General features: G+C 31.1%; 1 protein-coding gene across 1 annotated transcript in view; it reads right to left on the bottom strand.

Annotated features, from left to right (window-relative positions):
- Positions 1 to 17,516, bottom strand: part of LOC129230420 (uncharacterized) — a 263,650-nt gene that overhangs the window by 68,583 nt on the left and 177,551 nt on the right. Inside the window, exons 26-30 of the mRNA XM_054864820.1 lie at positions 14,355 to 14,503; positions 12,380 to 12,544; positions 11,869 to 12,039; positions 6,971 to 7,267; positions 1,004 to 1,102 (exon numbers count right to left, since the gene is read on the bottom strand). Coding sequence (XP_054720795.1) covers positions 1,004 to 1,102; positions 6,971 to 7,267; positions 11,869 to 12,039; positions 12,380 to 12,544; positions 14,355 to 14,503 — 881 coding nt within the window. The remainder of the gene's footprint in view (positions 1 to 1,003; positions 1,103 to 6,970; positions 7,268 to 11,868; positions 12,040 to 12,379; positions 12,545 to 14,354; positions 14,504 to 17,516) is intronic.

Here is a 17,516-nt window from a genome sequence, read left to right as displayed (position 1 = left end):
ATTAACTGATATGATCGCTAAAATTTTTAAAAAGTTTAAAAATAATGAAAAAAAAATCTGAATTTAAGTATCTCCCAGTATTTTCCGACTTTTGCATAATTTTTTTCGAAAGAATTCAGCAGTTCATAAACCTTGACCTAAGCATAGATGTTCAACACAAGTGTTTCAGAGACTGGAAATGGGAATAACCAAGGAATGACACATAACAGAGAATCAAGGACTATCTTCAGAGTTCCCACAAGGCAAAGGAAGTTCGAAAACGAACAATAATGCTGAAATTAGATTTTATGCAAATACATGAAATATATAATTTTACGAAAGGAATTGCAATAAACCAATAGTTTTGTAACTATCAGAATAGTTATTAAAGTACTTCAGCTAGATTAAAGAAAATATGGATTAAAAAAAAACATAGAATCAAGTTGATAGCATAGATAGCCAGCCACCGGGGAATCTGGCAATTTTCTTGAACAAATACATATTTACTTGCAGGTTAAAATTAGTTTTATTTAATTTTTATTGGAGTAACACAATGCATATAATCAGTTAAATGCCACCTGGTCTTCACCTAAGCTTTCTGTTTAGACATCACTGGTCCATGGCATTTACCTTGTTAACAAAGCATTTTCAACTTGTGTCATTCAGTTATAAATTACATAAGTAAAACATTAGTCAACATTGCGGGGTAGACCATTCATAGTAGCTACCATCAGCAATTTAATTTTTGCTTTATTACAATTTTGAGGGCATAAAACTTTATGATAAAACATTCCTTTAACTTATTCAAAAATACAATATTTATATCCTCTGAATGAAAGGGGAAGGGGTGCACATGAGGCTTCTCTTCAGCCCTCTTTATACAATTAGTTGCATCATTTTTCTTGTTGATTATGATCATGCGTAACACTGAACCTTTGCAAATATGAGGATTGTAGTTGAAATACAGCATTTTAGTGGACAAATAAAAGTTTCAAAAGTTTCAAAGCTAAAAATTTAAAACTACCTTTTCAATGGATTCAGAATCCACAGTTGTTACATTGGCTGACACTTTTAACAGTTCATGATACACAAACAGAAGAATCTCATAACTGTATGGACTAATCTATAAAATATATTCATGCACAAACATCAAATCAAAAAGTACTTTCAAAAACAATGAAATTATGTTACAAATATTTTCATTAGTACTGAACGGTAAGGTTTAACACACAACATGAATAAATTCCTTTTTGCAATGCTTTTCACCAGAAAGAAATTGCTAAAAGAAATGAAAGGAAGAAACTAAGTTCTTCGTGTAATTTATACAATAAAAAAAGCAGTGATGTTTAAATGCTCCAGTTTGATGTAAAGAAATGTTAAAAAAATATAGATGTTTCAGTTGACAAACTTACCCAGAAGCAAAAAAGAAAAAAAAAATCATATAAAAGGCTGGAAAACTAAAGTCAAAGTTGATAAGGTCTAATTCTGGCAAAGAATAAGCAACAACAAGAAGCAGGGTCGGATTTAGGGGAGGGCAGGCGGGGCTAGTGCCCAGGGGTCTCCACAACAAAGGGGTCCCCCACAATAAAATTTTTACAAAATATCCTTTCACGGGTCGAAAATATTCAAATATATATCAAAATATACAGATATATATCAAAGTATCGATATTTTTAAAAATATGATTTTTTCGAACTCTGATTAGGGGCTTCCACTCCATCATTTCCTCAGAGCCTCCACACTTCCAAATCCGGCCCTGACAAGAAGTGTGCTATTTCGGCTCAGCTAATTAATCATAGTATAATAACATTTTGAAATAGAATTTCAATATTCCAGATCAGTGGTGTGTATTAAGTGGATCATGATCAACTGGTGAACCGATGGGTCATTTTGAAGTGATTGCCTTTACTTATTCTGCCTCTTTCTGTGCAAAGCGCAAAAGTTGTATCTGCAGCTGAGCTCAAAAGGAGAAATTGATTTAAGTTTCATGCATCCATGTATTTGATTCAGATGCAACTTTTCAGAATCTTTTAAAAAATATTTCCCAGTGACAAATGATCATAAAATGTTATATTTAGGTGAAATATGTGACAAACTGTCAAAATACTAGAAGTTTTCATTCTTTTTTCTTGCCTTTCCGGTGCCAAGGGAATTGTATAAATGGTATTTACTTATTTTTTTATGTGAGAAGATTCTCCATGTCTTGATGCTAGACATATAAACACAACATTCCAGTTCTTTCCCCACTTCTGCAAACAGGGTGTGAATGTACACAAATTTCACGGTTATCAATTAATCTAGCAGTTGAAAGAACGTTTTCATTGAAAGGAATAATGTTCCAACGCATCAGCTGATGCCAACAAGTTTTTCAGGAGTTTTTTCAATGAATTTCTTGGAATAGCTCAACTTAAGTATGAAAAGAAGGTAAAGCGTCAGTTGTGTGCTATTTAAGCGGTGGACTGCCGCTCACCGATCTCTCGCTTCGATGTTCCCTACATAGTTCTTTGTCTCTGGGCTGGCTGCCCTTGTAGTCCTCTTTGTAGTAGGATTTTGATGCTTACCCTGCTGGTGATGTATGATTAAAGGTGTCCATTTGCTGATGGCGGATGCCAGGATGGATGGCCTGCCATATTCCTAGTAGTTGTTTTGATGTAGTCAAGTTCCGAAGATACTGGTGTCAAGATTGAATAAAACTACAGGACATTTTCATCGATATGGACTTTGAGGGAGCACTAGAGGCATAAATTTTTCTTTTAGTGTTCGGGTTCCTGCAACATTTTGTCACATTGCTGGATGTTTTTAGGACCCTCTACAAACTTTTGAAACATTAAAAATTTTCTAACATGTATTTTTCGAATTAATAAATGCTAATGATTTTTATTTAAACATGTTTCATAATTTGGCTCAACCAAGACACATTTGAGAGGTCCATTAAAATCAATTTGTTTTCTCTAACATTTGGTAGCAGAGCGTGGTCACCTCTGTGTTTTGGTATTTTGAGTTTAAAATTAAAATGGATAAAGAATATAGAAGCATCAAAAAATTAAGTAACCAAAACAGTTATGTAAACTTGAAATTGCATACCTCTACAAAAAACAATTTTATTTTACAAGATCATTGAAACTTATGTTTGGATCATAAGTCAAATGACTTCTACTTTAACATTATTTTCTCGCAGTTCTTTCCAAATATTTTAAACTAATTGACACATCTGTTGCGGCCCAAAAATCAATGAATCCGTAGATGATTCTAAAAACATTTTGAGAAACTTTCAATAAAACGCCAAAATCTACAAAAAGTTCATAAAAGAAAAAATGAAGTCATGTCTAAAATTAAACTTTTCTTTGAAAAGAATTCAAATGAAAAGATTAAAAAGAATGCCATAAAACAGTTATACTGCCATGCTAAACACGTGTTTCATTAGCAAGAAAATTTGATAACAGTCACGGAAAAAAATTCTGCTTATTCAAAATTTGAATCGAAAAAAATTCAGTTTATTGAAAATAATTGACATTGTCTATTAATTAGACAGGAAAAAATATTCACTTGGGCTTGTCAAAGTTTTCCACAAAATGAAGGTTGAATTCTCAAAGCTAACTGCATAGATAAGACTTATGACAGTAATACTTCATGAACAAAATAAAAAACAGGGAGAAAGAAGCTTAATAAAAAATAACTGTACAACTTCTGACATAGTAATTGCTCACAGGGTTCATACTTTATTTGGATGAAAAAATTCCATGACTTTTCCAAGACTTTTTCATGACTTCAATGAAAATTTTCATGACCTCGTTACACGAAGAGAATAGCACTATTAAATTAACTATTACTTAAGCAAAATTATTACTTAAGCAAAACGTCTATATGAATGCCACAGCCTCATTGAAGCACATACTCGTAATGGAAAAAATATAAGTGCACACTTTAAAAACTAAACTATTCTTATTCGTCTTCATCATATAAATTTAAGTAAAGTAAAAATTCAGTGAAGGGAATATGATGATGCTTAAATGTCTGATTTTTTTTTTTAAACAGGCAGAATGATATTGAATGGGACAAAGGTTAAATGAGTCATCACTAAGTTTCAATAAATTTGCTTCAAAAGTTACTTCTAGTGTCAACAGTGTCTTTAATCATCCACATAAATTGACAGTATTTTGGTTCTTTGAAGTAAAGCCACATAGTTTAGTTCTTTATGTTTCTAAACCAGATCTTTTTTGAAAAAACCATTCAGTAATGAATCAATCTTCTGATTCAAAAGTATATTTGTTTTGTTTACAAATTTGCATATTTTCAAATGCATATAAATTAATAAGTTCAGAATTTCCAGAACATGTTTAATTCCCGACATTGAATGTAGCAGTGGGTCGCATGGATTAATTTTGCGTGCCGTATGTTGGGCACTACTGTTTTAGAGCATTAGAATTCCTCTTTTTCTGTATTCTATCGCTTGACTTAGGATCTTTATTTTCTAAAACATTCAACAAATTAAGATAAACTCTGATAAATTTAATAATAAAGTCCTTACGAGTGATGGAATCGAATTCGCATGCAATTGAATTGCTTTTTTTTTGAGTGAGCGTGGCAAAACTAAGAAGGTGAAATTTTGCTACTACAGAATTTGAAACATAAGAAGTGTTGAAAATAACAGAAAATTCAAAATAAGTGATGTCCAGGCAGTAAAATCACATCGCAAAAAATTGCAAGCGGCTGTGACAGAAGTGGATGCAATGAGATTTCAAAATTCAGATTTGATTTTTGGATCGTTCAATTTTCCACTTTTAATAGCTTTTATGTGCTATACTGTTAAATCACTCATTATTTCTAATGCTCCTTTAGCTACTGTTCCTTTCTCTTTGTCCAAGAAATTTTTCCATGACTTTCAATGAAAATGCCAATTTTTCATGACTTTTCCAGGTCTGAAATTCTGTTATATTTTTTCCATGACTTTTCAGGATTTCCATGACCCGTACGAACCCTGTGCTCACAAAATCACTTTTGAAAATAAGTCTGAATATTGCCTTACTGTAATACTTACTTATAATAAACAGCAAACTCAAAAGATGTGTATGGTATATTGTTCCAGCATGGACAAAAACAGAAATTAATCACCATTTGAAATTAATAAAATAGTGCATAAAGATAACATTGATAATTTTTCCTAAATGAAAAAGATTGTCATTCACATGAAAACATAAATGGTTTAGAGACATATATAAACATCTAAATAAATATATATTGCCTACTAACAGGAGAACATTTTCTAAAGACCAAATCTTCTTTGCAAAACAAAAACCAGGGTATCCGCTACATTTTGAGTTTTGAAATCCATGACTTTCTTTGACTTTCCATGACTTCTGCTCGTAACTTTCCATGACTCACAGGTTGCAAATTTTCCAAAAAAAAAAAAACTTATTTTCTCAAGAATATCCAAGTGTTTTGTGAAAATTAAATTGCAACCATCTGATCTATGCTTTGGACATATGCTTCTAAAAAATCAAATTAAAGTGAAATGTCACTAGCTCAGCTACTATTATAACTAAAAACAATTTATGCATCAATGACTAGTGATATGCATGAAATAATTAGAGTTTTAACTTAATTATTTCGCTACCAAAAAAAAAAAAAAAAATACATTTATAAATCTAAAATTTTTGAAAATATTTTTTGGATTTCAATAAATCATGCAAAATTTTTATACAGGTAAAAATATACATGTAAACAAATTTATTATTTTTTCTTCAAAAAATCTGATATGATACACAATAACTTTTCTATCACTGAAAATACTGAAAAAAAGTTTTAATCTCAAAATGGTTTTTCAAAATAAAAGAAGCTTCAAACATGCAGCAATGAAGCTGAAAAACTACTGATAAACAGAGAAACATTTAGGCTTGAGTTTTATTTCCATTTTCTTCCTTTGAATTTTTTCAAGTAAATACATTTTTTATAAACAAATAATGAATATAAAACTTTTTTTTAAAGCAAATAATTTTCTAAAAAATCTGTGACTAGCAAACATTCAGTAATTACTAAAATTAAGTTTACAGTAAATAATATAAATAATCAGAAAAAAATAAATATTAAATTAAAATATTTCATAGTTAACTTCCCAGAAATTACCAGATATGTCACTGCCAAAGTTTTAGGATACTCTTTAAATATTGAAAAAATTCCCGAATTTGTGATTTTTGCAATATTTTCGGACATTTAAAAAATTTTACACTTGAAAACCACCTGATTTCTATACTTCATCGATGTCCTAAACGTCCTCAATTATTTCTTTAGACCATATCTATTTTCTAAAATCTTCATTAACTTAAGTCACTGCTGAAAGTTAATGACAATTTTTATGAGTCTCTTGAATCAACACGGATGCAAATGACTTAAAATCTTTGAGTCTAATGAGAGTGCCAAAATAAAAAGTCTACAAGTCCTTAAATACACAATTAGGAGGGATGAAAATAAAGCTAAATACATAACTATAAATTTCCAAATGGAAACATTACATAGTAAAGAAAAATGAGCGACTTTTTTGATGTAAATGCAATCAGATTTTGAAATGTTTGAAAAATCAGGACTGACATGTAAAAGAGTAAGAAACGGTTAAGATGCGTAAATTTTGCACCTGATCTCTACAGTTTGATAAATATACATGTTCTTGAACTCAAAATACATGACCAGTTGTCAGTTTCCATGACTTTTGAGCATTTTTTGCTCTAAATCATGACTATCCATGACTATTTTCGATCACAGTCTAAATCCATGACTTTCCACCTTTGAGGTGCGCAAAAACCTTGGAAATCACACTGCATAACCGAGCAGTCCCTTTTAGAGGATTCAATGACACGGAAATACCAAATTCAAAATTCAACATAGACCTTTTCTTACAGCAGTTTCTTTTTTTTTTTTAATCAGTGTTCATAATCCTACATAATTCTTCTCAAGATGAGACAAAAAATGCACTTTTAACACAAAAGTTATAGCTTACCATTTTTAACAAATTTTGCAGGCTTGATAAAACCAAATCTTCATCTTTAATATTTTGCAAAATACATTTAGCAGTTCTTAAAGGCTCAGCAACATCACTTTCATTTAATTCGGTACAATTAAGAGTGCTCCTATCGATTTCAGAGAGCAGATTGTTGAGGAAAGTGACCAATACATAGTTTGTTGGTAAGTCAAAAGCTTCACAACACTCATAAATACTCGAGAGATCTACATTTGGAGACATGATTTCTTTCACAATCTGCCAGCCATAATCCTTGTTTGTTGAATCCAGAATTTGCTAAAAAGTGTGCACGATTAATCTATTTTGAAATCCAACAATCAAAATGTACAATTGGTACAAATATAAAAATGTACAATTTCTAAAAAAAATTTCTTTAAATCCATTAAGTATTACAGTTGGATTGATGAACACATATTAAGATAAAACAATAACACTTAACTATACGTTAATAATTAACTATTTGATAAAACTTCATTAGGAGTATATTGTTCAGTTTTCATTTAATTAACTTAAAAAAGATATTGATTTATAGGAAAGAGTTCAAAGGACAGCTACTGAGATATTTAATTGGCATTTAGATTTAGATTATGAATAAAAGAATAAATGGCTTAACCAGAAAAAGTCGCAAGCAAAGAAGAGTCTAAGGGGACATGATACAGTTATTAAAATTTTTCACACTACTGCCGTGCTAAGCACAAATGTCGTATCTGCACTTTTTGTCAAAATTGAGTTATTGTCACCAGGTGGTTCTTTGTCACATATTTTACCCTAATACAATGTTTCATAGTCATTTGTCGATGGGAAACATTTTTTAAAAAAAATCTGAAAAAGTTTCATCTGAATCAAATACATGGAGACGCACAACTTTAAACGGGAATTTCTCATTTTGAACTCAGCTGCAGATACCACTTTTGCGCTTAGCACGGCAGACTAGGTGTCTAGATTGTGGAACCATATTTGTTTCCAAATTAAAGCTTGAGCAAAAGTTCTTAAAAAATTTTGACCTAAGAGAATTTTATCTGTATCTGTTTTCATCTTTTCAAGTATGTATATATTTTAAATAACAACACTCAAGATTTGGATAATTTTAAGAACAAATACTAAATCTTTACTAATAATATAAAGGTGGAGAGTTTATTTGTTTGTTTGAACGTGTTAATCTTGGGAATTACTGGTTCGAATTGAAAAATTCTCTTTGTGTTGAATAGTCCACTTATTGAGGAAGGCTATACTGCCGTGCAAAGCACAAAAGTCGTATCTGCACTTTTTATCAAAATTAAGTTATGGTCACTAAATGATTTTGTCACATATTTTACCTAAATACAATGTTTTGTGGTCATTTGTGAATGGGAAATATTTTTAAATAAAATTCGAAAAAGTTGCATCTGTATCAAATACATGGCGGCACACAACTTTAAGCGACAATTCCTCATTTTGAACTCAGATGCACGACTTTTGTACTTAACATCGCAGTATAGGCTATTTTTTTAGCCTACTTTCCCAGTAAAAGTCGGAAAAAGAAGAAAAAAGCATGAAAGAAGGCTTAGTGCATCTTAAAAATAACGCGAAAGAAAAAAAAAAGTCGAAAATAAATAAAATAATTAAATAAATATCGAAAAATTAAAAATTGGAAAGTAGGGTAATGAGATAGGGGAATATCGGACGGTCTGTCCCCCCCCCCCTAATAACTTTTGAATGAATAGTCTGATTCAAACAAACTTTCTTTTTGTTCGAAAGATCTCGGCTAGGACACCTCATTTCCATATTTCACTTTTTGGTTTTAACTTTTTTGTTCAAATTTGAACAGTTCAAAAAACTTAACATTAGCACCTACGGGGAAATTCAAGGCAATTCCGAACTGAGTGAATTTGCTTCAAACAAACTTTTTAGGAAAAAGCTTTTGATGAAAAACTTGTGTATAAAATATCTTTTTGATTTGAACAATTTTCCGTTCAATTTTGAACAGTTCAAATCCCTTAACATTAGCGCCTACGGGAAACTGAAAGTCCATGTACATTCTGTACTTGAAGGCCGATTTACTTCAAACAAATTTTGTTGGAAATAGCTCTTGATGACTCCAGACTCCGATTCCAAGAATTTAGGGGCACCTAAACTCCGACTCCTGTGCCCGACAATTAGTCGAACTCCGACTCCCCGACTTTGACTCTGACTTCGTAGCTTTGGCAAAAGTTTATATATGTAGGAAAAATGACAGACTCCAATTCTTGGATATTCAAGTCTGACTTCTTTATCCCAAAATGAAATTGACTCGGACTTCGACTCTGCAGTCATGGTTTTAACTGTGAAATAATTATTGTTAATATGACTTGTTTTTATTTTCACTCTAAAGTTTTAATTTAGTTATTCAGTTTTCGGCGGATAAACTTGAAGTCATTTATTTTTCTACATAAGGTGCCGTCCCTTAATCATGTGATTTTTTTTTTGCATTTTTAAACCCCCCTTCCCCTTAGTGATACATGGTGAGGTTGAAGAATACCCCCCCCCCCACTATATAACGTGTATTTTTTGTACCTACAAAAAATCTTATTATTATTTTTAAATATTTAAAAGATACAGGTATAAGTATCATCTAATAATGAAATACTACGATAATAACAACAAAGACTACAATAATGAAAGGTATGCGAAAAAAATATTAAAGTAGAGTATCCTCGGACCACAGATTACCAAGACTTTCTTCCATGCCAACAACAGGATAAGCATCTTCAGTCGTAGTTGTAGATTTTGCATACAACGTGCCTGTTACGTAAGCCCAGGATTATATTTAAGGTAAATAAAGTAATTTTTCTATTCTAACCTCTTAATTCAACTTCACACTATGAGTAGAATAAAAAATTTTCTTTTATTTAAAACACAAATGTGTTCCAAGAGAGTGACAGTAAAAATGTTACATACCCCATTTTTGAACTTCAAAATTTTAAGGAAAACAGAAGACAGATCACATTAACAAAATATTCTAGGAATCCAACAAAATGGTGACAATAAACAGTTTTGTAGAACAGCAGAATAAAAATTTCTTTTTTTTTTTATCTATAATTGAATTCATTCTTAAGACAGGAGAGTGACATGAAAACAGGGGAACAAACTTTAAAACAATGTATCTTGATGATTATTAAAATAATTAAATTTATTTAAAGAATGTTATTTTACACCTACAAGTATGCATAATTTTGTACTACTAATTAAGTTTGTGAAATATTGATACAAAATTTTAAAATAATTTAAGTATATTTGAGAAACAAATGGGAACACACCAAAAAAGCGACTTTCTGGTTGGTAGATGTGTGAGGCATATTTTATTCCTTGAAATCAGCTTAAAATATTAAAAAATTATGTTTGAAACAATTTGCGATTTTAGCTATTTTTGAGAATATTGATCAGGTACTAGAAAGTAGTATGGGTATACGGGAAAGTAGGCTCATTTAGTTCTAGACCGAACTTCTTGCTTAAAAATCAGATTGACTGAAATATTTATAATTGCAAATTAAATGTGAAATTAATTGCTTAGTCTATGAATTCCTAATAGATGGCAGGGTAATTTAACTCAACCGAGAGGGGGCTGGCTTACAGTGTCAATAGCTGTGAGGAACCATACCGCATGGCTCAAACGTTACACTATAGTGGGACTATTGTGGTCAGCTAACTGATTTTTGAATGCGTTTTTTTTTCCGATATTCAGGTACGTAATTTGATTTTGTAGGATTTTTCTATTGGGTTTTGTTTTCCTTATATCTTCAACGTTTGTTTTTGTTTTTATAAATGAAGATAGTTACTTACATAAGTAAATAATTTGATTTGTCACATCATTCAACTGTGGTTGTTTTTTATAACGTTCTTATTATAGACCGAAAACATAAACTCGAAGAAGGAAGGGATGTAGATGGGAGAGAAGAATGCTATACAAGAATCCTAAATTTTTTTCAAAACTGGCTGATGGTTTACTGCACAAATAACATAAATTATGTAAAATATTTTTTGTATTCATGTGAAATAACTAATATTAAAGAAAGGAAAAAAAAAATTGGTACCAAAATAAAATAAGTAAAATGTGAAAAATGTTTCCCTAAGAGAAGATATTTAGTAAACTCCCAATTATTCACGAGGTTGGGTGGTACAAGCTCTGTGGATAAACCGCAAAAAGTCCAAAATGAGGGACAACTAAAGTAAAAGCTGTCCTTCCTCAAAAACTTGGCTGGATTGATGCATAATAATAACAACGAAAATATAGACAGAGCAGTGAAAATGTTTGGTATTTTGGCGTAACGAAACTTAAAATCAATAAATAGCAAGAGTATGTACGGTGAAGAAAGCACAAAAAAAGCAAATAAATAAAACAAAACCAACAGAGTTTAAATTTACAATTTTTTGAAAAAACCAGTCATTGGTATTTACTTTTTGCTGCGAAAATACATGTTCCTGATTGTTGATTGACTCGCGGATAATCAGGAGTTTACTGTAGTGCCAGTCAATTAAAAGAAGGCAACAGCCAAATTACATGCAGACATATGCAAAAAGTTAATTTAGAAAGGTTTTTTTCTTTGTACTGAAAGCAAAATCATTGAAAAATAAACTGCCAGTGTCCTTTCTAGTAACAAATTACTCAAAGGCTGAAAATGCTTTCAATAAAATAGAATAGATATTTAACAATAAAATATCATTAAATATAGAAAGAAAAAACATGCAGCAATAATTCTTAAGAAAAGTTCAATATCAAAATTTTAATATAAAACTAAACATTAAAATCCCAGAAAAAAGGGGAAAAAAAGTGAATGACAGACCATTTTATCAAAACAGATTAATAAAAGAAAAAAGCGATTTGGTGGGAACCTTATAAATACTAATGAGACTATACTCACATCAGCAGAAACAAACTTCATGTTGTGCATTAGTAGTATTGATGCCTTTTTATAAATTCGGCCATACTCTGTAGAGAGGTCACTATCATGATATAAAGCTCCAAATTCAGAACCAATTTTTCCTATGGCCCTAAGACAATGCAGTTTCGTAGCACACCATTTCAACAGTTTCTAAAGAACAAATTGCACATTACATCCACAGCTTCAGATGCAGTATTATTTACTGAGCTAGTTACTAATAATAAAAGAATGATTCAATAACTGAAACATTTTGTAATTTGACAAAAGGAAAAACAATTAATTAAAACATCAAGGTAATTTAAATATCACACTTAATCAGCCCAATGGCCATGCATTTGGAAAACAAACTCATATCTTGAAAAGGAAAAAAATTATTAAAATGCCAAAGTAATTCAAAGATCAAGATTCAACAGTAAACAGTCACAGAAAACAATTTTCTCAATAAGAATTGAATAAAATTAATAAATAAAAAATAAAGAAGTTAACTCACTTTCAATGAGATGATTCTGTTCTTCTCTGGCAAGAGTGTTAATAAACTTAAAGCATAATGTATGTCAACATTTCTCTGAGAAACAATTTTTTGCAAAATTGAAAACACAACATTCTCAACATCATTGTAGATGAGCTCAAAAGCATCTGAAACATTTGCACTGCCCTGTAAAAAGAAAAGATAGAACCAATGATTTAAGACAGCAATTTTCAACCAGTGGTCCGGCGGACTGGCACTAGTCCACAGGAAAATTTGACCGGTCCTCAAAGATTTTGCTCTTCCACGTTAAAAAAATGTTCCTTACTCAGTAAAGGAAAACACCATAATAACAAAATGATATCTTATACGACATCTTTTACATGAACTTTGTATTACTTAATTGTCGCACATTTCTATGATTTTCAGCAATGTTTATTATTTTTTTATAATTATTACAATAATTATTTATTTTATTCTTAAAATGTAAATATTTTCTGTCACAGTTCGTTAACATCAAGTAAAGTTTTATTTATAAATTAATTATATAATTAATTGTTCATAGTTATATTTCGTAAAAAAAGAAAAAAAAGTCACTCATTCGCAAAAGTTTTTTATAACTATGTAATGATCCTTGAGTCCAAATTTTTTTTTTTCAAAAAGAAACAGAAAAAAAACCTAACCAGTCTATAAAGAAAATTCCCATGCTTTTAACAGTCTGCAACAGTGCAGGCTTTTTTTTTTGAGTAAAAAAAAAGGTTGAAAGAAGAAAAAACATCACTGGTTGGCGTGTCAAAAAAGGTTAAGAATGTTGCTCTAAGAAAACATATTTTAACATTAATTGAAACAAAAATAGCAAATTATGCGAAAACAAAATAGGAGACTTATCAAAACATCTTAAACACATAAAAAGAGTATAACAAAACAGGTATTTTAAAAATACGGTTAAAAATTAAATGGGGAAAAAAGTTAATATTACCTAATGTTTCCCCCAGGAAATTTTAAGAAGGCACTGCTGCCATGCACTTTCAAAGTCGGTACTCGACTTGCATGTTTCCATGCCCAGGGCACTTTGAAATTTTCCTGCTCTATTTGAATGGTTGATTTACTTTATACATTTTCCAAACTTAATTTTCACTTTCGTTTTAAGTTTTCATTTTTACTTTTCAGTAGATTATGACATTTTGCTTTGAGTTACACTAGATAATAGTGTACAGTTGAACTGTCTTATAACGAACTTTAATTCAACCAAAACTTCGATTTAACGAGAAAATCAGAGGTACTTGGTTGGTACAACGTTAAGTATATGAGAGTAAAACTCAAACTTTTAACAAGCAAATTTTGGATAAAAGGAGCAGTATTTTTGTGATTCATAAAATTTCTATTGATTTCTACCTTTCTAACTCAGGTAATCCTTTTTTGAAAAAATGTCTTCAACATTCTGAAGTCGACAGAAAGTTATTGATCAGCCATAGTTCCTGAGAGACAACCTGTCTTTTACTTTGTGGAGATGAGAAACATTTGAAAGTTATGTAAAAGTATCTCAATATTCCCAAAGATATTGTAGCTGAAATTCAAGTCAAATCAAATGAAAAGAATAACAAGAATTTTAAACTGAACCGTTTCCAACATACTCAATAACTTATGAGTGCACAAGAAATTTTTTTTCAAAGTCAAACCAGGGGTGCGATTGACGCTGTTTCCAAAGCATCAAGCATGCTCAAAAAAAAAAAAAAAAAAAAAAAAAAAAAAACCACCAATAACACAGTTCTAAGCAAAGGGGGGAAAACAAAATGATAATGCAAAAATTTTTATGATTCCTTTTCACAAACCTGTTTTTACCAGCACTCAAATATAATGAACAAACATAATGGTCCCTTCACGCTTGTTATAAGCAAGTTCAACTGTACTTCTTTTATAAAGTACAAAGAAGCAAAATGTAAAAAAAATAATTTAGAACAAAAAGTTAAAATGCAAGTCAAGAATTACTTCATATTACCTCAGTTACTTTAAGAAATAGTTGATAGTACATCAACAGAGTATTAAGAGCAGCAATTTCATGTCCCCTCTCCATCATGTGAACATACAATTGTCTCCCAATTTGAAACATGCCATCCATAGAGGCCACAATTGCATTATCAGAGTGATCTAAAATAACAATTTTTAGCAGATCAAAGATTTTCAAGCTACACACTATCAATATGCAACAAGATCATTGTTTTAAGCTATTTAAATCTCCGGCTAACATGGATATTAGGAAAAATTATTATTATAGCAGGGAGGTGGAACCTTGGAACAGCTTACCGGATGAGGTGGTAATAAGCAAGGGAGTAGATAGTTTTAAGAGGGCCATTGATCTTCACTGGGGATTGTAAATTGACTAGGAACCAGCCTAGCTGGGCCCAGAGCCTGTTGCTGGTCGTCACTTTTGTATTTGTATTGCATAAGATGCCATCACAAAATTTAAGAAATATTATATATCAAAGCATCTTCATTGTTTGACGGATTTACACAATTTTTACCTTAATGAATTTAAAATTTGCTTTTTTTTAAATTTGCGAATGTATTTTCAGCACTTTTATAATACAGTAGAATAACACCAACCTATACATTGCAATTCTCTATAAATTGCACAACCTTTTAGAAGTAAACAATAAGTTTTGCAATTAAAACAAGCCCCCTGTTTCACCTTGAAAAAATAAAAATTGCTAAGCAAATTAAATTTTGAAGCAGTTTTTCATTTGTCCATCTTAATTCAAAGCTTTTAAACTATGTTGTTGTTGAAAAATCAGCTGTTATGCAAGCCAGGAAGCTAGAAGAAGTGCAGGATAATTCACTTTCTTTTGATTGTGATAGTTATTTAATTGTGAATGACAACATAATATATAATACTGGGGGCTCTGCACCTCGCTCGCTAACGCTCACCAACCCCCGAAGATTGCTTCGCAATCTTATTTGATTCGTAAAGATTTAAAACATCAGTTAGGAAGAGACAGGTAAAAAACGCTGGCTTTGGATCAAAAAGTACCCCTTCCTCGGATTTCAAAATAACTTGTACCAACTTGCAGAGATATAAGGGCTAAGGGGATCCTGAGCATTGCAAAACTGCAGTTTTGTACGTTTGAAAAGTCTCTTTCATATTCGTGGTAAGCTCTAGTAATATATTTTGCTCCTTAGCTCAGGGCTTGTTTTGAGTTGAGCCTAAGATTTTTTGTTAAAATCGAAACCCTTAAAGTTTGTGAATAAGAAAGAAGAAACATGCAAATCGAAAAGATGTAACCATGGCAACGCCAAATAAAACATCAATAATTTTAATGGAGATGATATTATTCGAAATTGATTTTTAACAGCTTGTAACTTTTTTCCCTCTGGAGATAGAAGCTAAGTTTTTCGACCATAGGTCGAGTTAGATCTGGAATAAAAAAAGCCACTCTTTCCAGTGGTTCGAGCTAAAAATGCAAATAACTAACAATAAATTTAAGTTAGAGCATTGAAACAAATTGCGAAGAACGCAGAAAATTCTACCCTTTCCAACGATGTAAAATATTAATATGTGCAAGTAATTTTCCCCCCTTTAACAGGCAATTATAGCAATTTATGCAAAATTTCAGTTTAAAAAATTAATTACAAAAAAACTAATTCAAATTTTAAAAAACAAAAACCCTGTGCAAACTGGGGCTGGAAGTCAATTTGTACAAAATTTCAAGTCTGTTGGGGCAATGGGTTCTCCTGTTCGCAGGCCTGCCACAGACTTCCTTCCAGAATTTCTTTGAAACCTTACTTTTCTTTACTAATAATAAAGCTGAAAGTCTCTCTGTCTGTCAGGATCTCTGTGACGTGCCTAGCGCGAAAACCGTTCGCACGATTTTCATGAAATTTGGCACAAAATTAGTTTGTAGCATGGGGGTGCACCTCGAAGTGATTTTTCGAAAATTCGATGTAGTTCTTTTATTCCAATTTTAAGAACAAAACTATCATAAGATGAACGTGTAAATTACGAAATTCTCATAACGTGGAACTGTGTAATATGGGCACAAGCCAATTGGCGATATACGAAACTGTCATAACGTGGAACCGTAATATGGGTACAAGCCAATTGACGAGAAAATTCACCACATTATTTGTAAATATACAGGCGAACCAAAAGACCTTTTAATTTTTCTATTACAGGCAAAGCCGTGCGGGTACCACTAGTATTTACTATAAAAAGATTATATTGTATAATTAGTGCTTTAATACTCATAGCAGTTAAAACTTACTTTGAAGTTCAAATACACAGATATATTCTACACATTAGTTTCAAAATTTGTGAAATGATCTATATAATGAGAAAACCTGTAAAATGCAAAAGCTCTGTGTGCGTTATAACAGTCTTCTACTACAAGATGCTTTTCCTTCCAAAACATTTTAAGAGTTAGCAGTAAGATTGAACATTTGCTTTTAATTTTCTTTAAACTTATGCATAGTGCTGAAAAAATGAACACATTGTGCTCTAATAATACTATAATGCAAAAGGAAAGCTGTAAGGTGTCTGTGGGTGTTTCAGCCTATTGGTGATATGGCTCACTAGTCATCATGGTATTAGTTTTTGTGAACTCCTTCAAATGACAGCGACACCCATTACAGATGTTCTTCTTTCTAAGATCCCAAAACAGTGAAGCGGCACAAATCTGCCAACCTAAAATCCAATAACCTCAAAAATCTGCATCAATTTTTTCCAAAACTGATTTTGAAGTACAGCCATTCAATGATTTTTTTTCCCTAAGCATTATTATTATTTCTTACAGAGCAAATTCACCTTATTTATTAATTTTTTTCGGGGGGTCATTGACCAGCATTGGGATAATTTGCCGACACAATGTTTTTTAATGCATAATCTGCGGATAATATGTTTTGCCTCATCATGATGCATAAAATGCCATGCTAAATGATGGAATCAAATAACATACTTATTCTAAAAAAATATTTTTTTATTTTAGCTCTATAGGCTTTGTATGTGTAATACTGAAGAAATAATGAGAAATATCGTAAACTTAAAATACAAACACAAATATTATGCACGACATGTGGCATCAAGAAATATGAAAATAAGCGCAAATCACAAAGAAAAAGCCAAATGTGATTGATTTTGGACACTAGAATGAAAAGAAAACACTTTAAA

The sequence above is a fragment of the Uloborus diversus genome, chromosome 9, assembly GCF_026930045.1.
Source record: "Uloborus diversus isolate 005 chromosome 9, Udiv.v.3.1, whole genome shotgun sequence".
Lineage (NCBI taxonomy): Eukaryota > Metazoa > Arthropoda > Arachnida > Araneae > Uloboridae > Uloborus > Uloborus diversus.
This window is presented reverse-complemented; position numbering and strand designations above follow the sequence as displayed.